Source organism: Cyanistes caeruleus, chromosome Z (genome assembly GCF_971803275.1).
Source record: "Cyanistes caeruleus chromosome Z, bCyaCae1.hap1.1, whole genome shotgun sequence".
NCBI classification, from domain to species: domain Eukaryota; kingdom Metazoa; phylum Chordata; class Aves; order Passeriformes; family Paridae; genus Cyanistes; species Cyanistes caeruleus.
Window position 1 is genome coordinate 650,195 of NC_141732.1, and position 25,996 is coordinate 676,190.

At 42.6% G+C, this 25,996-nt stretch overlaps 1 protein-coding gene across 5 annotated transcripts in view; it reads left to right on the plus strand.

The window, feature by feature from the left end:
- MSH3 (mutS homolog 3) overlaps window positions 1–25,996 on the plus strand; it is an 86,204-nt gene that overhangs the window by 44,809 nt on the left and 15,399 nt on the right. For 3 of the 5 annotated variants that reach the window (XM_086868831.1, XM_086868833.1, XM_086868832.1), the window contains exons 13-20: window positions 3,114–3,246; window positions 10,438–10,625; window positions 13,153–13,321; window positions 15,479–15,543; window positions 16,844–16,960; window positions 18,518–18,625; window positions 20,201–20,315; window positions 23,643–23,800. In XM_086868831.1, the coding sequence (XP_086724957.1) occupies window positions 3,114–3,246; window positions 10,438–10,625; window positions 13,153–13,321; window positions 15,479–15,543; window positions 16,844–16,960; window positions 18,518–18,625; window positions 20,201–20,315; window positions 23,643–23,800 (1,053 nt within the window). The remainder of the gene's footprint in view (window positions 1–3,113; window positions 3,247–10,437; window positions 10,626–13,152; window positions 13,322–15,478; window positions 15,544–16,843; window positions 16,961–18,517; window positions 18,626–20,200; window positions 20,316–23,642; window positions 23,801–25,996) is intronic. The other 2 variants (XM_086868834.1, XM_086868836.1) reach the window with 1 other exon arrangement.

Genomic DNA, 25,996 nt, shown 5'->3' on the forward strand with positions numbered 1-25,996 from the left:
AAAGTCTTCTTTGTGGTCTGAGGGGAGGCCAGAAAAAAACCCATAATATATTAGTGAGTCATTTAGATGATACATTTTCATTCTTTGCAGTTAGCAGGCTGCTAGGTTTTGATTAAATACCACAGTCCATGGAAAGCAATGTTTGTTATTTCATACCCTTGGTTATGTTTTTTAAAGGGTTGAATTCCTGTGACTGACAGTTCTGCACATCACTGTTCTCTTAGAATGGATTTAATAAAATTAATTTTAATTGTATATGCTATTCCTGAGTTATGTCCTTAGCACCAGGAATGAATTCATACTGTGTGCATTTAGCATAATTTAAGAGATTTCGGATAAATTTGTGTTTATTTACCTTGTATTTAAATAATACCTTACATGAATGAAAGTGTCCTTAGATCTTATATAGCAGTTACATTATCAATTTCACTCTGCTTTAAATGTACAGATATATTACCACATCTAAAAATGTTAGGTTGGTTTTGCTGCAGGAGAGACCAGCAGATCTCTGATACCACACCAGCAACCAGCAATCCTGTTTAGGCTGCTCAGATGTTAATTTGGTGCAGTGCTTTCATGTCTGCAGCCTTCTGCTTTGTCAAAATAATTTTTAGTTCAGGATTCAAACATCTTCTTCGCATTTTCTAATTTTCTGTATTGTTCACTTATTTGGCAGCAGAATAATGCAGGGGAGTATCTCATTATTTCACTTCAAGTAGTTCTTTTAAATGACTGCAGTAACAATTCTGCAGTTAGATTTTGTTATGTTTAAATACACTGAAAAGTGATTTTAGTATTGTATTAATGATGCTATTCTTAGATGGGGGGTATGGCAGAAGTAAGAGTATTGCTTTTAGTTGACTGAATTATGTTACATTATTCCACAGAAGATTGCTTGGAAAATTGAATAAAGATCAGATTGCTGACATGGTTTATACAGATGAGAAAGAACAGGCTAATACTGCACCTAAATGCAGCATGAGGTAGTAGCCAGTTTAGCTGTCTGTTGAGTTTCTTTGCATAATGTTAGATCCAGGTTTTCTGGTGCTGGAATTCTTTTCCACACCATGCAGAGATTGGCAGCCCCAAACTGTACATTACATATGCTGGATAACTGTGCAGTGCAGAACAAATTTCCTTTGGAGATGACTTAGCAGCTGATCAGTGTAATGTATATATATTTATATATTTGCACTCAATAACATGTTTGTTAATTTAAGTCTAAATATTTAAAGTTTAAAAGCATACTTTGAAATGCATCATCTGTTTTCATGATACCTCGTCCCAGTCCTTCCTTCCTTCCTTATGGGTGTATGGTGTTTTAGACAATTCTTTGCTGTACTTTCTGAATTTTGAAACAGGAATCCCACTAGGTTTTCTTTACAGGTGGAAAAAAAAATGGGTCATTTGGTACTGAATGCCATTTTCCTGACCCTTTCTTATTTAGAATTAGGATTAGAGCAGAAAAACTGTGTGGATGCTTAGTTTTGGATTACTGGAGCTCCAGTAACACAGCCATATGTGAGGATGATTAAAGTGCAGATTAAGCTTTGGAGGGAGGAGTTTTTTGAGTATCTGCATCTATTTTACATATTACTGCCAGTTTCCAGTTGGCCACATAGTAATAGTGCTGTTTAAATTAAGTAACAGAGTTCTGCTGCTTACAGTGCTTTTTAGAATGAAAAATAAAGGTTTTTATCCTCTTTAAGGTACATATGTTTATAATTTAACAGTTCAGTACTCCCTCATGTGGAGAAGTGTTCCAGGGTTTCAAGTGGAGTGAGCATCAGTAATTCTCCATGAAAATGGAATTGTGGGTGGTGACACTGACCCTTCAGGGTGTCACTGTAGCTGTTTGCTGGCCTTGGAGCTGTGTGCTGGGGGTGTCCTGTGGCTCTCTCACTGATCTCAGCCCTGCTCAGGTTCCTCCCTGTCTCCCTGCTGTCACTCCCAGCTGCTTCCAAGTTGCCTGGCTGCCCACAGGAATGGGGGAAATCTCTAAAATCTGTGTCTCGACTCTTGTAGTGTCTGCAACCTGTGGAGGTGCCTCATTTATTTGTTTCCTCATGGACACTATTTATGAGCAGCCACGCTGGCAAGTGGCCTGAAACCTTTGCAGTAAAAGCCACAGGGAAGGCAGGCAATCTTCCAAAATTGTTAAATTTGGATTGCATCCTTCGTTCCCATCCCTGTGTGCTGGCTGAGCTCTGAGCATCTCGCTGTCCCTGAGAAGGAGGGCTGGGCTGCATGTGCACACACTTGTCTGGAACGTGAAATGTCTGCACCAAAACACTGATTTCTCCTTACACAGCACGGGTGGATGGGCTTTGGATACAGCCACTTGGTCTCACCCTCAGTAGCTCCCTAGAAAGCAGCAGGAAGGCAGTCAGGTTGCACAGAAGGCAGGAATGGAGTTCCCTCTGCAGTCTGCAGCCAGTCCGTGGGTGTGCTGGGAGGGTACAGAGGAGATGGGGTGAAACTTGGTGCTGGTTGTCCAAGAACTTTGGGATCACCTCTTCTCGTTAAAAACGTCTTTCCTCACTTCAGGAGGATGTTTCCTTGACTTCAGTCCCGAAAATGGGAGATAAATGTTAGAGGTTTTAGCAAAAAAAAAAAAAAAAAGGTAGCAAAACCAGCACAGACCTGATCCAGGTAATTAGCAATCACTGGTCAGGGTCAGACACAGGGAGACAAAACAGTGAGGGGTTTCTGCAGCCTGCTGGGGTAAAGTGTGGCACACGGGTGCAGAGTGAGCTCCAAAGGCTCTGCCCAGCCTCCAGGCACTTGTCTGCAGGTTTGGGCTGGAATATCCAGGATTCAGTGTTACTCGTGCTACTACTGCCAGGAGCATGCACAGAATTGGGCACTGTGGTGTGTGTTGTGAGCACACACAGGGGAGAATGAGCTCATGGCCAGGGTCTGGCTTTTGTTTGGGGTGAAATCCCAAGGTTCTCTGCATTCCTCAGTTCTTTTACTAATCTACTCGTGAGGATGTGGCATTAGTCAAAGGCTGAAACAAATCAACCCAAAACAAACCAAAGGAAGAGGTTCACTGCCTCCCCCTTCCCCTCTGAGAAATGCAAGTTTTAATTATTGATCTTCTTCTTTTACAGTGAAATAAATGCCCGGCTTGATGCTGTGTCTGAAATTCTACTGTCAGAATCCAGTGTGTTTGGTCAGATTGAAAATCTTCTTTGTAAGCTGCCAGATTTAGAGAGAGGCCTCTGCAGCGTTTTCCACAAGAAGGTATACCCATCATTACACTAAGTCATTGTTTTCTAAACAGCATCATTCTGCCTCAGTGAACTTCCTTTGCTTTTGCATGTTTGTTTAAAAACATTTTCTGCTTAGCAGGACTGAGGGTGACATATTAAAGGGATGTGGGTTTATAAAAATCAGATGTGGTGAAATCTTTGTGTGATCAGTGATATGCTGATAGAAGAAAGGTCTGGGTAGGGTTCTGAAGCACATGCTTTGGGCTGCTAGTGATAACAGGAAAACATCTGCAGTACTCCTGATTTAGTGTCTGGATTCAGTGAGGCAGGATGGTGCAATAGGCCCTTTTGCCATGACTTGTTATTTGCCTTTAAACCAAAGCTTTGCATTCCATATGCTTATCTGAAATCACACGTGCAAGTGGAACCACTTGGCTGTAGTTAGCTGTTTGCAAGTGAATGTTGGTTTGTTTATAAATTCCCTAGTTTGGACCTCACATCCACATTTAAATAAGAATTACTTACAAGTGATGAGACACTGCCAGCTCTTAGTTGCAGAAGATTAATGTGCCAGTGGCACCTGTGGAGTACTTCATGTTCATTTATTTCACTGTTCTACTTAGAGGTTTAGACAGTTTGTTTTAGATGAAGGAATAGATGGGTAGAACAAGAGCAAAGCTGAAATTCCTTGGATGTTAGAGCATGAAGTTTTCCTGTCTCTGAAAATCTGAATCTTGGTTATTGTACAACTTTTAAAGCCCTGAAGTGCTGCAATGTTTGGCTCTTGGAAAGGCTTGTGTGTTTCAGTGTGTGGATACAGAGGTCCAGCCATAAGGATGGTTGTGAAAAAACACTTTGCCCATCCTCTAACGTGTACCATATTCACACGGTACAGCTGTTGGGTTTCTTTGTCCAAACAGCTGCCCAGGAATTAGATAATTCACTTTTTAATGGTTTAACTCATTTCAGGTTGCATACATAGTACTGTTTCTAGGAATGTATCTGCATTTCACAGTATCCTGGAACTGCTCCGCTGCTGCCCTGTGGGATTTCTTTGCTTTGGTTGGTTTGGTTTTGTTTTATTTTCTGTATGCACTTATTTCTTCAGATATTCCTCCCTGCTGTAGAACTGCTTGCCTTTCCCAGCTTTAAGCTCAGTTTCAGGTGGAGCCATGCAGAGACCCTGGGTTTTCCTGTGGTTTTTGAGATGAGGTGACGATGCAGTTTGTCTGAACAGCAGCCACTGTAGCATGAGGATGTGTGTTTAGTGAGTCAGATGTTGTTAGGAAGCTGCAGGAGAGGGGAAATGGCTCCAGCAGAATCCCTAAAAATGGTAAATGAGGGGGAAAAGCTCTAAGCACATGCTTCATTTGATGGATTTGCTTCCCCTGGTCAAAGCCTGGGTTTGAGAGCACTGTGGAGAGGACCTCTGAAGCACTGAGAAATCCCTGAAAACCTTTAGGACTTTGAGGAGATGGCAGTGTCCCTGAGACACAGGGTCTGCTTCCATCAAAGAATCAAAAGCAAACTCTGGGAAACTGATTCTGATGCCTCAACAGTGAGTATGGAGCCTGAGGAAAGGTCCCAGCAAAGCACACACGTATTCAAGAGCATGCAGTAACTGGGTTTCATGGATTTTTTTGTTTTCCCCCACCTCCAGTGAATGCAGCCATTTCAGTTCCCACCACAGAACCCTTCCCAGTTCTGTTAATTCCAGATGTCCCTCTCCCTCGTGCTCCATGGGGATCCAGTGCCATTTCATTCCATTAAGGGATCCAAGGCTCTGAGTGGAGCAGGCTGATGGCTTCACTGAGGGAATGTGCTTGTTAGCTCAGTGTCAGAAATTTCATTGTGCACCAGCAATCTCTGGAGAAGACAGAAGAAAATGAAGGCAGAACAATGGCCTGTAAGGCAGAGCATGCTGATGGGAACTCCTGTGGTCAAGGACATTGCTGTTTTCCTGGTCTGAATTACTCCTTTTTTTTTTTCTTTTTTTTTTTTAAGAAGTCATATTTGATAGCATAACTCAAGCTGGCAATTGTTAACCTGGCCCTCCACAAACTCCCATGGCCTCAAAGCACCAAGACCCGTTTCTGATTTACCCCAGGTATAAGCAGTCTGGAATTAGAACAGTATTTTTACAGTGGGAATTAGGTGTTGCCTTGGGGGTCACAGTTCAGCTGTGGTTTTGCCCCAGCCTGCAAAAGGACTGTGGGAGTGGGTAAGGAGACAAGAGCAATATTGCAGTTGCCATGGAGAGAGGAATTACTTCATAAGGACTGGTTGCTGTTCTCAGTTTCTGCAGGTCCAGCACTTGACACCTCGCCAGGCAGAAATGCTCTCCACTGCAGAGGGGGTCACTCCTCTCTCTGGGAGCAGAAGGGTGGCTGGAGATGACAGGTTTGAAGGTTTCTGGGTAGCACTCAGAGGCTGATACAGAGGAGTCTGAGAGACAGGGAATTTTAATGAGTTCTGTCTCAGTAGTGCCTGGAGCTGGTGCAGTCAGGCCTCGGTGGCAGGGGTGGTGCTCGGAGTTCTCCAGCAGCAGATTGAGGAGAATCACCAGAGCACCCAGCACAGTGTGCACCACAGACATTTCCTTCTGGCATCAGTGGAAATACAAGTGCCAGGACCCTACTCCTTTTTGCCTCAGTTGAAGTGGAGACTGGTCAGCCTTGCCTTGGAGTGTGGCAAAAGAGGGTCACTGACCGATGTTCGAGTGGGTTTTAAAACCAGTACAGAGTAAACATGCCATTTGTACTTTTAGAAATGTGTCCTACAGGGCCAACCTGATGTTTCTTGCTGTTTTCACGCCTGTGTTTTCAGTGTCTTCCAAAAGATAAATATTTACACAGGCTCAACTCGTAAGTGTTTATCTTATTTGTACCCTTCGCTCAATAAACATTATTTTTGACTAAAGCACAGCCACCAAAGGAATTATCATAACAATTGGCCATTAAATGTACAAAACAGATTAAAGGGGATCTGTTTACCTAAGGAGGGAGAGCAGTAATCAAACCTTACCAGCACAACATTTCAGTTTGCTCTGCCCCAGGCTCCCCACAGGTGGGACCCCAGCTCAGCTGTGGATCTGGGGCCCCCTGCCCGTGCCAGGCTGCTCACCTGAGCAGGTGCAGGTGCTGCCAGGGGCTGTTTGCTGTCTCTCTGCCCCCCGAGGCACTTCCCACTCTCACTGTGTGTTTGGCTCTTTCTGGGGCAGCTCAGGCTCCTCAGAGGACAGGGGTGCAGCTCAGCTGGGTGCCGAGTGTTCAAATTGTCTGTCCTTCCCTGGAAGGTACTTTTGATACTTCATCAAGGAGGGTGTGATTTTCAGAAGATTCAGAGAAAAATGTTTTCGTTTTCATTTCACATTTTTTCTTGTGTGAAATGAATACTTGATACATATACCCAGGACTTTAGTTACTATTTGTATAGGATATTTTAAATACATTTTCCCCATATGATAATCCTTTGACTTCAGCTAACATATACCTTGAATGTTTTACTTTTTTTTCCTACTGTGGTAATATCATGCACATCTTGCTTATACTACACTTTTAATCTTTTAAAGAGTCTGCATCATAGATATTTTTAGGCTTGCAATGCTAAATGCTGATTTGAGCAAACTGTTCCCCTTTAAGCTGATTATTATAAAGTCATAACAAGGGGACTTAATAATCTTAAAATTAAATACCTCATTTTTGCCAAACCAAAGTCTGCTCCCTCTGTTAAAGAGATAAAGGTGGGTATTACAATTTGAAAGGAGTGATAAGTGTATACTCCATTTAGACACCTTTCTTTCTTTTTTGTCTTTAAATTTGAAATGCTTTTGACTTGGAGCAAGTGGTTAGTGGCCTTTAGCTGTGGGTCTCTGTTGGAAACAATTTCAGTAATGCAAACAGGGCTGGATTGCTGTCAGTGTTGCTGAGGGGGTGTTAGATCTCCGTGATCTTTCCTGCATCCATTTTCAGGACAGTTTGAGAAGCTGCTGGTTGAAACTATTGTTTGGCATCGCTGTCAACTCCGAGGTTATTTCTCCAGTGCCAGAGAAGTTATGGCTATCATTGGTGTAATCTCAAAAGCAGACTTCAGAAATAGCATTGGATAAGCTTATGAGCATCTTCTGTGAATGCAAGACTGTTAATCCTGCTTTATGTAAACAATTTTTACTGTATTTTAAAAGCTTCTAATTCATAACACATTATGTATCTTTTGTGAGGTTACCTAGGACTGGAGTGGAACCAGCCCCCCTGTAATGGAGCCCAGATTTTCAGAGTTATTTGGATGTGTTCCGAGTTATCTGTTTGCTTAGTAAATTATTTCTGCAGGGGAGACATGAATTTTTAGATGCAAAGTCCTGCAGTGTGACTAAAATGGAACGAGGGGAAATGGGAATGCTCTGAATAAGCACAAAAGAGCTATGTTCACCCCCATTCTTGGGGACACCTTTAGTAAGGGTGTTTCCAGTGAAAAATGGTGGATTTCCCTTTCTCCAAAGGTCTGCAGTCACAGAATCAAACAGGTTTTAATTCACTAGGTGACTCTTACAGTGTCCTGTAGGCCATCAGAGTTGCTGTGAGGAATTAAGCATGTTTATTAACCATTTTCTGACAAATGTCATAACTTCAAGGGTTGTTTTAGGTGCCTTGAAATCCATCTTTCTTCTCTTAGTGCAGGCTGAGCTGCAGCAGCCCGACAGCCCTTGTTGGCAAACACCTCAGCCAGGTGTTCTCAGCTGCACCCCAAACACTGCCAGAGCCTGGCCAGAGCCCTGGTTATTCCCTGCTTCAGGAAAAGAGCAGCTAACCCCCAGCCCAAGAACCCCCTGTGGGGCTGGTGTGTCTCTGGGTGTGCATCCCTGCTCCTTCTCCTGTCTGGGCACTGCTCCCTGTGAGCCCCTGCTGCCCCCAGGCACTCCTGGGCACCCTCTGGACAACTCCAGCAGGATTTCATCCTCACCTTCATGGATGTGGATGGTGAGGGTGATGCAAGCAGGCAGAAAGGGTTTTATTTGACTTGGAGTCCAAGCCAAGGATGTATCATTTGTTTATAGTTTCAGGCCTTTCCTCTGAGCTTTGGCTTCAAACACCATTGACAGATTTACTCCTTTACTATTTTGTTTAATTTTGTTGTCTTTTGTCCCAGATTATCAGAATGATGATGATAAATTGCAGCTAGTGCAGAGGAAACCCAGTTTTCATGAGGCAGCATAATGGATAATGTATGAAATGAGACTTAAAGACTTTTTTTATTGTTAAATTGATGATTAAAGGAGAGCAGAAAGCTTAGACATATTTGAAGGGTGTTAATAGCAGAGAAGCAGTTCAGTTAGTGTAATACAAAAGAGTAAAACTAGAGATGTTTGGGTTAATTTAATGGAAAGGAAAATTGTGATGTCTGATAACACTTTCACACGATGATAGTTGTTGCATTATGGATTAGTGGTAAGCACACAGCGTCTTGGAATGCAGGGGCCTGAGAGCAGACAAAAAGAAAATAACACAGGAAAAAAATGGAGCATTTGCAGGGAGACCTCCTAATGGGTCTCCTCTGTCCCACAGAACTCCGTGGTTGTGTGAAATAGGTGAGCTCAGGTTTTCCAGAAACATTCAGGGTGCAGTGTCTGTGGCATTCCTGAATCCCTAACTGTGGTTAAATTGCACTTTGGCTGATACTTGATTCTGTGTCTGGGTACAGACATTCCTTGGGAATAACTGCAGTGTAATAAATGAGAGAATTCCCTTATTCTTGCATTTGAGTGTGGGAAGGGAGAGAAATAAAAAATTATTTTTGGGGGAGAAATTGAAAGACAAAGGATGACAAAATAAAATGTAGATGTGTTCTATGAAATGATGATTCACTGTAGCCTCCCTCTTCTGTGAGCAGTGTTGTGCTGGTCACCATATAGTCCTGTCCAGAAATCAAATTCCAGATTGCTGTGGTAGAAGAGGGAAAACAAAAAACAAACAAACAAAGAAGGCAGAACAGAAGGATGTGGTAGACAAAGATTATTATATATCCTACTGCCTTCCTTGCATCCTCATGTGAGGAAAATAAACTGGTTTTCTTTCAGCATTGTCAGTTGGCTGATAGGAGAATTTCAGAAGGCTAAAGGAGGAGTGTTCCCACAGATCAGTAAAAGATGAAAAATACCAGCATAATTATTTATGGACAGCCTTTTCCAAACTTTGTGAAGTGGGAATGTGCTGGGAGTGGGACTGAATTCAGCGAGGTTTGGGAGCAGTGGGTGTCCACAGGAGTGGGTTTCCATGTGCTGTGCAGCTGAGGTGCAGCACAAATGCAAAGCCAGAGCTGCACAGAGCATTTCAAAGCCAGCATTGCCTCCTTGGTGAGCGCCTGGGGCAGCTGGGGGTTGGGAGTGTGCAGAGGGAATTGCTCCAGGAGGGGTGGCGACTGCCTGGAGAGCCCTTCCTGAGGAGCAGCTGAAGGGCACAAACTGTGCTGGCACTGGGGAGCATCCCACACCCAGCAGCAAGGTGCTTGGAGCACATCACAGGTAACACAGGTGGTTCAGAAGGGGACAGGAGATGCTCTTTGGAAGCTCCTGGGGAGAAGCTGCTTGGAGGGAGCCAGCGTGCTGCTGCTGCTGCCCTGTGAACGTCACACGTGAGGCTCTGGCAGTGCTCCTGTGCCCCAGTGTGGCATGTTCCCTTCTGGAGAACACCCTGGAGAAGTGCCTGAACCAGCTGGGAGCGTCTTCGCTTGTGGTGAGGACAGGGTGGAGGATGAGGAGTGGACTGGTTGTCCTCTGTCCCTCCTCAGGCAGGGCTGGCAGCAGCCAGACAGAGCCCAAGCTGTCAGTGGCTGCAAGCACTTCAAAGACAGGGTGCTGTGTTTCCCTTTCTCTGTGTTTCCTCTTCTCCTTCCTCTGTGTTCCTGCTCCCAGGCTCTTCCTGCCCGGGCAGCACGGGGTGCACAGGATGTGTCACCCAGCCTGCTTTGTTTGCTGTTTGCCCCTTTTTCTGTGTCTCCTTCTGCCCCAGCAGAACTCTGGGGATCAGCTCTTGACAAATTCCTGAGGACAAGGTCCTTGAGACAATTGGTGTGATTAATTGACCCCCTAGTTAATGGGGCAAGATGGTGCAGCTCTCTTACTGTCCATACATTTTATTTGCATTCTGTCACATTTTGAAAAAGCCAAAGAAGCTGTTAGTGAAAATATAATGCCTTGTAATGATTCAGACTTTGCTTCCCTTCTCAGTGCTCTACCCAGGAGTTCTTCTTGATAGTCAGCACCCTGTCTCGTCTGGACTTGGAAATTCAAGCTTTTGTCCCAGTCATACATTCCCACGTGAGATCTCCTCTGTTAAAAAACGCACTGCTGGAAATCCCAGACCTTCTCTCCCCAGTAAAACAGTATTTAAAGGTCCTTAATGAAGAAGCAGCCAGGTAAGTAGAGAAAAGACACGATTCTTCAATGCCTGATAGGCTTTCTGAGTAAATGTGTTCAGTTATGCAAATTTTGCATCTTGGTTTAGTGCACCTCAGTTTTATATTTTTTATTCCATATTTACCTGTGTACAGTTCCTTTTAGTTAAAGCAGAGGTTGTTGTTACCTATGGCTTACATTTTATTTTTAAAGTTAAACTAGGTGAAGGAGTATTTTGCCTGGTGGTGTCTGCCTCAGGCTGAATGATTTTTTGCAAGTTTCTCCCCTGTTTTGGGTGATGAATTTATAGGAAAATACATTTTGGATTATGTTAATTTGTTTAACAGGTTTTTAATTTTGTTTTTTTAAGAGAAGCTCTTCGTTTTGGAGAGAGACTTGACCTTCAGCAGAGGGGCAGCTCTGCTGTCAGCAATATGCCTTCCATTACTTTTTTGGGAATTTATCAGAGCTCTCTGCCCTTTTTTGACTTAATTATGTCCAGTGTTGGTCCTTGAAGAAAAAAAGGCAGAGGAAAAAGATGCTAAATTTGAATTAATATGCATTATATTGGAGAATATCTTTAAATTATTTGCTGTGTACTGTTTGTTCTGAAGAACTGCTGCCTCCACTGTTACCCATGGATTCTTTGCTGAGGTTGTGGCAAAAAGTTTAGTGTGTTTGTTATATGGGGGTGGCACAGCCTTAACTTTTATATTGAGAACACACTGAAGATAAACATCCACTTTATTTATGAAACGTTTTTTATCTTTTCCAGATGTAAAAATAAATCTAAGAATCAAAGCCTAGAACTTTATTTTATTTGCTTCTGCTTTAGAGACAGGGACCCAAGGTGTATAAATTTAGAAGCTGAGAAGGGCAGAAGGATTTCCTCTGCTCATTGGCATGGTGGGATTATGAGATTTCTGCTGATGCCTGGTGCCCAATTATAGTTGTGACAGTTTGTGCCAAAACAGACTGTATCTAAATTATACCAGATTTACTGTAGGTAGGTTCCAAACCTGGGGTGCTTTCTTCTCTCACTGCACTAACGATGTCTGGGATAGTATACAAGGTAGAAATCATCTGTAGAATGGGTGTGTTGTATTTACATTTATTCAGAATCATGAAGCCAACTTACTTCCTGGCCTTTATATACCTGAAATGTATGGGGTAGTGTTATTTTTACTCAAAAACATTTCATTCATCAAAATCATGGCTTCTACTCACATCCCTCTATGCACACACACACTTGTGCACAGACCATCACATGTCACTTTTGTTGTCAGATGTGAATAGAATCCTGTAATTGTTCTCAAAATTATCCCTTTGCTCCAGTTTGGGGTTGGTTTTGGGGTTTTTTTTCAGGGAGTTTGAGATTTTAGGATTTGTGTTTTTGAAACTGTCAACGTTAAAATTTTCTGTAGGCATCACATAACACTGACAGTCTTCACAATCAGCTGCTGGCTACTAGTGATCTTCCTCTTTTTCTTTTCTCTTTTTCTTTTTTTTTTGCCTTCCATCCCCATGGAAACTAGTCTAATTAGCACAAAATCGTTTCTAAAAATTAGTATTGTACTTTAAAATGGCATCTTTGCTGTCACTTATGTAATCCCAACGACGACAGAGTGCACAGCCAAAGCACAGCTCTGTGTTACCTGCCTTGCCACTGGCTCCAGCTCCAGCTCCTTTTGCAGGCAAAGGGGTAGTGGAGTAAGTAGAATATTAGACTTTTTTATTACTTCCATGTTGTAATAGTTTCAGTTGGCTAATTACTTGCTCTCCACATATTGGTTTTCAAGCTAATTATATAATTAACTTGCAGAGTTCTGTATTGGCTCTAAAATGCAAAGTTATATTGCAATTAACTTAGGGCTGATCACACTGCTTTTTGTTGTTTGCCTTATACTTGGGTAAGTTAAATTTTTGTTATTTTTGTTGACAGCTGTATTTTTAATTGCTAGTTCAGCTTCCCAGTTTCAACCATTTGAATGGCATTGCTTGTTTCAGGTTTCAATCCTGAAACAAGCAAGTGCTGCCAAAACAGTTCTGTCATTTTTTCTGGCACTGAAATTAGAAAAGGGCATTGTTTTGCATGTGCTTAGAAGTTATCTTCTCTGGACAAAAGGAGGAAGCTGCTCTGGGAAAGTCCTGATGGCATTCTGCTTTGATAAGGGCCTTCAGGGGGGAATTTTCCCATGCAACACTTACAGAAATGTACCCAAATTTGTCTGAATTCTGGATGCGTGGAAAATCTGTGTTCATGGTGGGCAGAAATTACCTAAAGTTCCACATTTAACTGCGGTGAAGGTGTTGTCAGCAGTTGGGGTGCTCTGTCCACAAAGTGCCTTTCTGCTCCTGTCCTGAGTACAGCAGCTTTCAGTAAGTGGGCTGTACTGTGACCCAGCACCTGAAAATCTCTATTCAGAAGGGAATTAAGCTGATGTCCAAACAGATAAAAAACACAAAATATACAGATGCTGCTGGTAGAACTGAGGTATACATCTCTCTCTTTGTACCACTGTTTTGTCTTACGTTTCTTATGGGCAGGACTGGAGATAAAACACAGTTGTTCAAGGACCTCACAGCCTTCCCTGCCATCCGAAAGAAAAAGGAGGAGATCCAGGACGTGCTTTCTAAAATCCAATTGCATCTGCCGGATATTCGTAAACAGATTAAGAGCCCTTCTGCAGAGTATGTTACAGTTTCGGGTCAAGAGGTACTGTGGGGTTTATTATGTATGACTGTACCCATCCTTGCCTAGAAAATAGCTTAAAAGCAGGACCTAGCTGGAGCTCTGTTCACTGAGTGTGCTGCCTCATGAGGGCATTTGACTATAATCTTCTGTACAACTTTGAAGAGCAGCTTTCTTTGCCGTGTGACTCCTTTATTTGTTAAGTCAGTCACTTCGGTGACTTAAATAATAGAAACACATTAGTGCAGTTGAATTTGGTTCAGTAATGCTTTGCTTTTCTGCCTTCGTAAAAACACATACTTCCAAGGTTAATTGTGTGGCTATTAAGTACTTGGAATACTCTCAGAGAACCAGGAAGCACAGCATTTGGTTAATTTGAAGAATGGTTGAAAGGGTTTCTAAGTACTGAGTCAGACTGTAATTTGAAAGATGGGAGAGAAGAGGGAACAGTTTTAAAGACTGATAAGTGTTGTTTTACTTCCAATTCTCAGAAATGGTGTTCTGGACTGGAACTTTTGTTTGTGGATGCTGTACAAGTGTGGGCAGGACGTGATCCAGCCAGCTGAGAGGTTCAGTGGTAAAAAACAGAGACAACAGACCCTGCCACGTTTGTGGGGAAACTGAAAGGAGCAGTGAGGTAGCACTGCTCAGCGTTGTCCTCTGGAACTGAGAGCAGGAAACTGGTAAAAACTGCAGAAAACTGGGGAAAGGAGGGAGCTGGGAGTGAGAGTTGTGAGCAGAAGAGAGGAGTGGGTGAGGACAGGGCGGGAAGGGGCTGGAATTTGCCCTGGGGCTCTTTGGAAGCTGAGAAAGATCTAAGAGACACAGGAGGGAGCAAACAGACACTGCTGAAAATGAGGGAAGGGATGAATTAGAGACAGCAGCCTTTGATAAAGACCTGAAGTGGATGTTCCTGTTGAGTGTGACTCTGAGAACAGGAAACACACAGCCCAGGAGTCGGGTGGGCTGTCAGCACGGAGGCTGAAATCCAAGGGAAAAGTGGAAAAGTGTGTTTGAGTATTGTCTGGGGCAGGGAAGAGCAGGATGTGAAAGGTTTCTCTCAGAGAACCTGGGTTAATAGCTGCCATCTGTGTGAAGCAAAGGAAAAGAGAGGAGCTGATCAAAGAGAGGAGCATCCGAGGAAGTAGTGAAAAGTGGTTTCAGAGGCAGCAGGCACTGCACACATTTCAGGGAAGAGGCCTTTGTGGCAGGGCACGGCTCAGAACCCTCTGCAGACAGAGATATGTCTGGGTGCCTTGATGAAAGGAGCTGCAGAGGCTGGGGATAGCTCTTACTTCATGACATCTGGTGAATGTTTAGCAGACACCAAAAGAGGCAGCAGAGAGGGGTCAGAGAATACGGCCAGTGAGGAAAAGGAAGGTGCCAGAGGAATGGAAGTAATGGAAACTCAATTGTATGGGAGGAATAGAACACAGGACTAGAACAGGAATTTATTTGATTTGAGCTCTTTCTTCCTTAGATCTGTATGGTATATTCCTCTTACGTTCTTGTAGCACCCTGATAGATGTAAAATTCAAATGCTCCTTCACAGCAGAGAAATATCTTGGAAGTGTTTTGGGTGAATTAAGAGTTAGTGCACCCTGTCCTTGCTCTGTTCTTGTGTCGGGATTGTTATCCTTGTTTGTTCTTGAGGATGATTGCTGGCTCCCCTGGAAGTTTCTGGCTAAATCTTATTAGCTACAATGGAGAAGTTTTGCCAGACACGGGTCCTGTGGCTTTCCGTAAATGTGGTCAGGTTCTGTGTTAACCTAATCTCTGCAGGAAATTTGTTTTCCAGCTGAATTCTGTGACGTGAGAATGCCTCAGCTCTCTGACATCCAGGACCTCAGGCTATTGTTACAAAGATAGCTGACATGAATCATATAAAATAAACACGTCACGTAAATTTCACTGCACTGAGCATCTTGACACTGCTGCTGGTGCTCCCTGTGCCTCCTTGTCTGACCCTGAGCCCACTCAGACCTGGAGCCAAGTTCTGCAGGTGCAGAAGGGTTATGTATGTCATAACCCCAGCTTTTTTGGGGGAGAAAAGAACATTCCCCTCCGGTCTGCTCGTTCTCTTCAGGCTGAATGTGGTTTTCCTCTGATGCTTGCAGATAAATGATGATTCTGATTCCCTGACTTCCCTTCATGTGTAACATTACATTTCTGTTATTTCAGTTTTTGATAGAAGTCAAGAATTCCCATAAGTCATCTGTGCCATCTGACTGGGTTATGGTCAGTAGGTATGTAAAATACCTTTGAAGTTTGTTCTGTTTTAATATAGAAAAAAAATCAAGAGGTATTTTGGTATTGCAGTTTTACATACATTCTCATTGTCCTGTCTGTTAAGGTTTGTTGGTTTTGGTTTTTTTTTAGCTGAAAACCAAACCAAGTTGTAAATCTATTGTTTAAAAGGAAAAAAAAAAACAAAAAAACAACAACCAAACAAACAAAATTGAGAAAAATGGATTTTTTACAAGATTTGTTTTTACCCTCAGGGCACTGAATTACTCTCCCAATCCTTCAAGGTGCATGTACTGGTGGTGTCAGATCTATGGCCTAAATTCAGTTGTGCCTGTAGCTTGAAAATCCTTCATATAATTTTGATTGTTACTGTTTTATTCAGAAAGATTAAAGTAGCTGTGCAAACATCTGCTTATACATCTCGGTGAATTCAGTGCATTTAAAATGCCATTTTATTTACTCATACAGACCAGTTCTTCTTGCTTTGGTGCTTGGTGTAATTTAAGCTTGATTTTGGATAATTTTCCAGCAGGTGGAATAGAGATGGACTGATTTACGCAGTTGGCTTTTTTTTTTTTCCTTTCAGTCACTTGAATTATGATTAGAATGGTTTGAATACCTGCAAGTCACAGTGACCATGTAAAAGCCCCAGTGTGTAATGTGTGAGAGCAGACATCTCTCATCAAGCTGAACTCTGTTGTGATGCTCTGTTCACTTACGCAAGAATTAACACTCAATTCTCTTTTAATTAAACTTTGTTTAATACTCAGAAGTGCACAGATGAGACAGAATTAACATGGTGAACAAATTACAACTAATCTGGATTCTGTAAAAGAATGCCTGGATATGCCAAATTGAGTCCTTAATGAAAATACATAAATAAACAGCAAGTATCTCAAGTGAAAACGAGCAAAACAATCTGCATTAGCTGTGTTTATTTCAGGCTTGTCATGAAGTTTCCCTCTTTACCAGCAGATTTGTTTTTGTCAAGTTGTTTGTGTACGGAGCAGTCATGCACTTGTGCAGGTGTTGGTGAGCAGTTGTGTGGAGTGCGGGAGCCTGGGCGATCGCGGCGCGCTGTGCGCAGCATCCAGAGCCCCCCGAGTGGGCACCGCTGCCCTGAGACACCACTTCATTCACAACAGAGGTCACCCAATCTCTGGGCTGTGCTAGCACAATGCAGCCACGTTTTTTCGAGAACACCCATTGAGATTTAAGAAAATGAGCCCAATTTTGCATGTGGATGATGCAGCTGATTGCCCGGTAACCTTGATTTCCAGCGAGCCCTTCTTTCCGCAGCACGAAGGCCGTCAGCCGCTTCCACTCGCCGTTCATCACGGAAAATTACCGTGTCCTGCAGCGGCTCCGGGAGCAGCTGGTCCTTGACTGCAGCACGGAGTGGCTGTGCTTCCTGGAGTGAGTGCCCCAGCAGAGCCAGCCCCCTCCCCGTGCTCTGCCCTCGCCCCAGCCCACGCACAGCCACGCTCGCCGCGCAAATAAACCCCTTAAAAATCACCTTAATTACCCCAGCTGGGTGCTCAGTTAAAATGCTGTTCTTTGTTTTGAAGCACTTGAGGGCCAGGCCCCTGAGCCTGAGTCCTGAGACCAGCAGTGATGTTTCTGTGCTTTAAAATTCTGATTAAGTATACAAGGTGTTTCCCAAAGTTTGAAAAATCGTATCACAGCATTAACAACCTGAAAGTGCAGCTGACTCTGAGTGAAACTGAGTCTAGTTAGTTTCATTGGTTTTATTATATTAGTTACTATTATGATGTAGTAGTTTTATTATTTTCTGTATTTTGTAGGCTGCCCTGACTCTGAGAGTTTGTTAGAAAGTAGTGGGAGCGTTATTGTCCCTCACATCTGGCCTGTGTGTTTGTCTGAGATCAGAGTTTTCAGTGGAGTTATTTTCCTGTGTAGCCAAAGGACCTTTAAAGTCTAAAAAATGCTTTCTGAACTTCTGAGTGCCTTTAATTTTTCAGTTGCCTGGTTATCTGTTACTTTTACCTGCATGAATTGCAGAACTACTGAAATTGTTCCTCTTGTCATGCAGTGATAGTTTGCAAGAACTTAACAAGTCCCTACTCAAGTTGTCTCACTTGATTTGGTTCCCATTAGGAACCCAGAAATTCTGAAAATTGGGTAGAAATTCCAATTCACACTTGTCCAGTCATGTTTCCTTTGCAGTACTATGAAACAGCTCTCTCCATGCTCACTTGTCTGTTCTCAGTAGCGCAGTACCAGAGCAGCAGACAAGAAGGAAAGACCTGTGTCTAGGAAAGTGCTCTTCTTTCCCACCCCTCCATTCATTTATGTCTTTGTTTATTAAATTTTGCTCCCCTGCTGGTTTTATGTTCTATATTGTAGCTTTGAGACTAGGAGAGAGGGAAAGAAGAAATTCCAGAGGACTGAGAGATTGAGCTCCACTGAAAACTCTGTTCTCATGATAACATCTTATTGTACTGGGGAAGCAGCACCATAAATTGAAAATGAATTCTTGAATTTGCTGTTGTAGATACCGTAATTTGTTGAAATTTTAGACAACTCCCGTGTTCAGACACTCTTATTTTGGTTCTTTTTTTTGACTGTAACATGGTTGGGGCTGAATCAACAGCTGGGATTCAGCTGCTGGTATTCTGTATAAATTCTGATAAATTATGGCATTTTTGTACACCTCATTCAGGCAGCAGGGATCAACTGCTGACCCTTTAGGAGCTATCCAATTAATTTAATTTTTCTGATTTTCTGTGCTTGAAAAATAATTCACTGTTAGAATGGGAGGTGAAGTCCACCTTGCTTAAGGTCCTCATGTTGTATCTCATGCACTGCTGGGAGATTTGGATTCAGAGTGATTTAAAGAGCACAGGAACCCTGTGAGGAGCTTGAATGGGGCGCATTTTGACAGTCCTTTTGTATTTGTACAGTATTATTTCTTTCCCTGTTTTTGTGTAACTTTTCCCTGTTTTGATGCAGCCATTTCAGTGAACATTATCACCCCGTGTCTAAAGCCATTTGTCACCTAGCAACTGTGGACTGCCTGTTCTCATTGGCCCAGGTGGCCAAACAAGGAGACTACTGCAGGTAATAAATTTTTAATTTTTAATTTTTACATAGGATTTTGTAGGGAATTATAGGAGCGCATTTAAAATAAATTATGTTTTAATATGTTTGCCATGATAAAAAACACTATTAAAATTGTTTAGAGTAGTTTCAACTTAATCTGATTTTGCAGAGCAACGCTTCTGGACTTAATACAAATTTGTAAACATTGCAGTTCAAATTTGACATCCTAATGTTTGTTGTTTGACCTGAGTCTAGTAGATGATACCTTACTTATGAAAATAAATGCTGGACTGTTTTACTGGTTTTTTTTGTTTTTTGTTTTTTTTTTTTAATATTTTTTATTACTTTTTTTATTCTCAGCAAGGTCTGAGCTTATGATATCTTTCTGGTACCTAAGAACCCAGGGTATCTGAGGTGTGTTCCAGGGGTGTATCTCAGGTAATTAATGGATAAATATTAGCTCCAGCTTGCAGAGCTGAGCTGCTGCCTCTGCCCAAGACCCACACACAGATAGGGGAGGACCAGAAATCCACTTGCAAGTACTTCTGCCTTGATACATCATTAAAGATAACATTGATCACTTCTGGGCTCTTGGGATCTTGTGTGTCTCTCTATCAAGATCTCTTTGAAAATAATTGCTCACTTATTTCGGTACACTCAGATGAGAAAACAAACTGAAATCTGATTAATTCACTGTGCAGAATGTAAATAATTCACTGAATTTTAGAGTGGCTTATAAACTAGCAGGAAGGAGACTTCTCAGTGAAACCTCAGCTGCAGGGAAGGTGTCAATAATTAATTTTGGAGAGCTGCTGTAGGAAACTGGACTTTAGTGTTATTTTGGAGGAATGTTTTTTGGTTTGTGAGGATTGTTTCCTATGGCCCTGCCTGAGGCAGGTAAATGAATCAGGTCAGAGGTGTTGGAGAGAGGTGGGCCCCTCTTGCAGGGTGCTGGGGGGCTCTTCCTTTGCACAGACAATTCATCAGGGCTCTCACCAGCCAAGTGGGGCTGTAGAGGTGACGGTGTGGGCAGCCCAGAGGTCAGCATCTGGTGTTTGAGTGTCTGCCCTGCAGACTATAAGTGAATGAAGGTTTAAGGAATGCTGTTGAAGAGGTGATACAAGGCCTAAGACTGCCATATATTGGTTTCATCTCAGCTGTACAGCTGTTGGAATTATCTCTGGGCTAAACCCCCCACCAGGATCACTTTGTACCTCTTTCCCCAGTGCTTTGTGCTTGTAGGATGCCAGTTATCTGATTTCCATTTTCCTTTTAAATGGCTCTGTCATTCTTCAACCCAAGAAAAATCTCACTCCCCACATCTTCCATTTGAAGTCCACCCAAAGTGTTAGTTGATTTCCAGTCTTAAAATTCTGTGGCTTTATTCCACATATTTTTCTCAGAGAAAGTATTCTTTAGAAAGTATTTTCTTTAGAAATACTTGATGGCAGTAATTAATTTTTATAACTCGTTTTTTTTTCCCATGGAAACTTAGATCAGAGGTGCTGCAGGCTTCAATTACAGTAGTTTTACATAATCAGTTACAAAGATTACAGTTACAGAAGTGAGATGAGCCCCTTTCCTTTCTCGCAGACCAGCCGTGCAGGACAATCGGCATGAAATAATCATAAAGAACGGGAGGCACCCTGTGATCGACGTTCTGCTGGGAGAACAGGATCAGTATGTCCCAAACACCACCAGCCTTTCAGTGAGTACCCAGGGGCTGACTGAGCTCCAGGATCACTCGGGGCAAGGAGGCTGGCCTGAGTTTCTTGGCCTGCCGGTTGGAATTGGTGGCTGGAGTCACACAGCCTGCTGGGCTGCATTTCAGAGAGGTGTTGCTAGATGTCACCACATCTGTTCTGTCCCTCTGCTGATTCCTCCCAGCCAGATGCTCTCTTTTACAGCCCTCTTCAGTCTCGAGGCATAGAGAAAAGAAAGGTAATCTCAAAATCAGGAAAATGTGTGTTTCAATCCAATGGTTATTTTCAAAAAACAAGCGAATAATTACAGGGTTTTTAACAGTGTCATCATAGGGAGTCAGCATTTTGTCAAACTCTCGTCTGATTTTTGCAATTTTTTTATATGAAAAATACATATTACAGATTCAGTTTTCCAGATTAAGATTTCTTGTATTTTTTTAATGTATTTCTCTGTGATGCAGTTTCCTTTCTTTATGGAAATATTAGTGTCGTACAGCCTTTTTTCCCTGATAAACTGAAATCTGTCTTTTAAATTACATGCCTGTTAGAAGTTTTTAGTTAAATATTTATCTCTCCACATACTTTTATAAATATTAAATATCTACATAAATATTAAATAATATTGTATTATTAAATATAAAAGATATCCTCACAACTTCTCTCTGAGGTGTCTCTGCCTCTTTATACAGTAAAGGTAGGAAAGCTGTGAAATAGCTTTCCAGAGTGTAAAAACAGCACTCAAATTTGTATGTGTTTCTTGGGGAACATTTTTGAGTGATCTTCTGTACTGAACAATGATACAGATATTTTGTAATACTTCAGAGACTGTTTTCAAAATTATTTGTCAACTCCAAACCAGCGACAGATGGCACTTCCAAAAAAATTCAGCATGTCATTCAGGAATCATCATGCACTTTTCCCTCTTTAGTCCCATTCTTATGCTGGCTTTCTAAATACTGAATATTACAAAACCAAGTGATCGTGGCAGAACCACTTTTGCTTCTACAGTTCTCTGAGTTCTCTTTTTCTTGAGAGAGGTGGGTGGGAACCAGTTTATTAAAGCGTCTCCAGCTTTCAACTGATGTATTTGAATCAGCAGGAAAATACTTCTCTTGTCATGTTTTCAGCTGAAATGTTGTCAAATATCTAACTTGAGGAAAAGCTTTTTTTTTGTTTTAATCCCCTGAAATAAACAGCTTATTTTTCCATTCCCCCTCTGCTCCTCAAACATTTGTGGGTTGTTTCAGAACTTTTAGCTTCAGCCACGAATTCCAGTAAGATGTTGGCTTATGGCTGCATCAGCTGTCAGGACAGAGGTGTTCTCTGGTCTGATATTACAGCAGGTGTTCTTTCTGAAAACCAGAACCCTGTCAGAGCAGCCATCAGTCCCACTGCATGGCTGGAGGACACCTGGACAGACAACAGGCACCTGCAAAACATTCATGGGTCCTAACAGGTGAACTTGTGAACTCATTCTGGTTCTGAGTAGCTGTAAATTCTGTCGTGTTGAGCCCTGACAAAGTGTTAGAAGCAGTGCTGAATTACACTCTGGAGACTGGAATGTAATGAATTTTGTTCTCATATAGTTATGTGCACTTTATTACATCCAATCCTTTATTCCCAATAATGGCATTTTCTACATTTTGACTGTATTGTGAGTTCTGTATGAATGAGCTGTTTTTCACAAAAGCTGTTCAGCTATTTACATATAATAGCTGCTGTCCTGTATCTTCTCTAATACCTGAATTATAACAGAAGTGGCAGTCCCGTCTGCACCGTGTGCAACAGAATGGAAGCCCAGTCTGAAACCCAGGCCTGTGAGGGTTTTGGGACCTGCTGCACGGAGATTTGTTGGTTGCTGTTAGCACAGTGCCTGCTCAGTGCCAGGTTCCCCAGGTAGTGTGACTAATGTCAATTATGCACAGCTTGTGCCATCTCCCTTGTCCCTCCCACGGGGCAGTGGAGAGGGCTGGCTTCTGCTGAGAGCATCGCTCGCTGCATTTCATCAGATGCACCCTGTGGAAAAGTCTAGCTGTGTGATGTCCTGGCATAACTTAAGCTCTTAGTTTCAACTCAGGCTGTGAGAAAGCTTTATAGGTTTATTGACAAGTTTTAATTTTGTATCAGCATTTGTCTTGCACTAGAGGAAGACAATTTTATTCTGGAGCTGTAGGCACATAGCAGTACCATGGGGAGTCTTACAGCTGAAATGAGTTCTTGCATCTGATTTAATTTTCTTGGGTCTGGTTTTAATGATGAGAGGCACTGATGGAGATTGGGCATGGTCTGCTCAGAGCATCTGTGTTGCAGGCAGGTATGGCCAGACTCAGGAATGTCTTGGTGCCTTGTTGTAACCACTCTGAATGTCCTCATGTCATACCCAGCCAGACAGTTATGAATGTAAAGTCTAGGTCAGGTCTTTGCCTTCCAGATCTTCCCATCTGACAATGAGAACTCAGACTGGAGAGGAATCCAGATCACAAACAAATTTGGGCTGTGCTGGAAGCTCACGAGTTTCTCCCTTTCTCCAGAGAAATTGCACAGAATCCCAGAATGGTTTGGGTTGGACAGAACCTTAAAAGCTTGTCCCATCCCACCCCAGGCAGGGCAGGGCCAGCTCGCAGTGTCCCAGGAGCTGCCAGCCCCAATGTCCAGCCTGGCCTTGGGCACTGCCAGGGATCCAGGGGCAGCCCCAGCTGCTCTGGGCACCCTGTGCCAGGGCCTGCCCACCCTGCCAGGGAACAATTGCTGCCCAAGATCCCATCCAGCCCTGCCCTCTGCCACTGGCAGCCATTCCCTGGCTCCTGGCCCCGCAGCCCTTGGCAATTGTCTCTCTGCACCTTTCCTGCGGCTCCTTCGGGCCCTGCGAGGCCACAGGGAGCTGAGGCCAAAGCTTCTCCTGTCCGGGCTGAGCAATGGCAGCTGTGGCAGCCTTTCCTGGCAGCAGAGCTGCTCCGTCCCTCTGCTCATCCTGGAGCCTCCTCTGGGCCGGCTGCATCCAGCCCTGCACCCCTCAGCATCCCTCACTGCTTCCCACGCTGGTGGCCAAGTTCCTTGGTTCTTTCTTGGCTCCTTGATGGGGGACAGAAAGGCTCCCCCCCACTGTGTCCATTTTCCTCAAGAGTAATCAAAAGTTGATTTTGGTGTATCTGGGGCTTGGTGATATCTGGAAATGTGAATGTGATGAACTCCAAGAATGGAGGAAAGCTGTTCACTAGAGACAGAATGTTTAACCCTGCAGACTTGTCCTGTACCCTTCTAAGCACACCAGACTTTCTGGTAGGAGCCCCATGTGCAGGGCAATGTATTTCACCTCTTTTTTATGTTTCCAGGGAGATGGTGAAAGGGTCATGATAATAACTGGGCCCAACATGGGAGGGAAGAGCTCCTACATCAAGCAAGTGGCACTGATCACAATCATGGCACAGATTGGCTCTTTTGTTCCTGCAGAAGAGGCTACAATTGGTGTTGTGGATGCAATTTTTACCAGGTAACCTCTCAAAACTGGAATTGCTACTGTGGCAGAGGGTGTGTGTATCAAAGTATCATTTAATTTTTCATTTAGAATTTGAGAATTTATACCTGAAGTTTCCCTTTTAATTTTCATTTTAAAGGCACGTTAGGTTCATTGCTAGGTTTTGATTCCAGTTTTTTGGTAAACTGTGGTACTTGTTTTGTAACCTTTGAATCTTAAAAGGGTAAGAATTTTAATGTGTCTATCTTGATGAACATACAGGTATCTAGCTTACCTGCCTGAATGGATATCTCAGACAAATTTATGCTGCTGGGTGGTGGCCAAATGCTTCCTCTAGAATGAAAATCATGTCACATTTCCTGCTGTGAAGTTCTGTTGTGTATACTCAAAATACTACAGACTGAAAATTTTGGGCTGCATATATTGTATGCTTAATCTCCTTCCTGTACTATCAGTCCTAATCATACTTACTCCCCACTTGATGGCCTTTTAAGAATGAATAATGAAAGTTACATGAAGTTTATTTCACTGTCTCATTCTTGAGACATTGCTGAGTAATTTGTAAGAATTATCAGTAGAGTCAAAACTCTGTATATTATAATCTAATATGCTGCTAGGGTTTATTGCCCTGTTTCTCCCCCTTTTTCTTTAATAATTACTTTAATCAGTCGAAGTTTTGTGTTACTGGCGGTATTTGAGATGGATTTTCATGTGTGGTTATAAGTTTCACAGGTGCTTAAGCTAGAACTTTTGGAAATTCCTGCTCTGTGATGCCACTGTGCATTCCAGAGGTAACTTTTAATCAAGAACCTGAAGTACTGCTCACCTGCAATTGCTTCCTCCTGTAAGAGTGTCGTGTTCTTACTTTATGTCACGACAAAAACAAATGAAAATCACACCTTGGTTTGGGTCAGTGCTGAGTACATTAGCAAGCAATTTGCACCCTCTTCCCAGAAGGAACTGGAGATGAGAATTCAAAATGTTCCAGTTTTTTCCCCCACCCTGTGTCAGAAGTAATGGACTGGCTGATGGGGGTGAGCATTTCTGTGGGGACACAGAGATACACGGGATTCTGTTACAGGAGGAGCATCACTAAATGTTTGAAGATTATTTTTGCCTTTCTCTGTGTTTTATAGCTGGAGTGCTTCACTTGGGTTCACACTCCTCGAATTCTAATCATACACACGTAAATCAGTTACTCTCAAGCTGAGTATCTGCTTTCCTCTGCTTTTCCTAGACTGTCATTGCAAAAGGATGATTTCTGCAGAAAGTACCAAGAAATATGACACAGTCATGGGGGAGAGGCGTTTTGTTTTGTGCCTTCTTGAGGGTGAATAAATTGGTTTTTTATCTGTGTTCCACCTGTTCCCCAGTGTACCTCCCTCATTCCACTTCGCTTTTCTCTGTATTAGAATAAAACCCAAGTACTTTCCATAACTTTTCTGATAAAGCAGTGTGGTCAGAGGTAAAACTTCTGCTTTTAGACTTAACAGCCAAGCAGACACAGTGTTTTTTTTACTCTGTGAGGTTTCAGACCGTGTAATTCATAGCCCAGTCACATTCCAAGACAGGGAATTGAATTATTTTTTTTTTCTCCTTGTCTACATTAGTTTTGGAAGCTCAGCTGGATGTGCCATTCTTCATTTAATGTGATATGTGTCAAACACCAGATGAATATGTGGAAGAATTACTGAAATTCTTGTAATTGCACCAGCAATTAAGAGTAAACTAATTGACACAATATTAATCAGGAAGAAATTGATAATACATTATTAAGATAGAAGTAGTCAAGCATCAGTTAAAAGGTAACAGGAAAAAAAAGGAGAAAAGGAACAGGTTAGCAGATTCAGCTCAAGATATACAGAGACCATCCAAGAAGGAGTCTTTTTGTTGGTTTGGGTTTTTTTTTGGGTAGGTCTTGGTTTTTTTTCAGGGTTCTGGGGAAGATCTTAAACTATGTCAGTCTGTCAGGCAGGTTAATGTGGTGTGGCCTTCATGGAGTTTCTCAGCCATAGGAAGTTACCCTTGAAATAGTTTTTAATGCCTGGTTTGAGGAAAGAATCAGTAAATCAGCTGCCACGTATTAGGTTCTGCTTGAGGTTTAATGCTTTTTTCTGGAGTCTTAGGTTTTGCCCTTTACTCTCCTATGGTCAGGAATGACCTGGAAGAGATCAGAGACTTTCTCTGAACTCCCACTCAATTTTGCCTTTT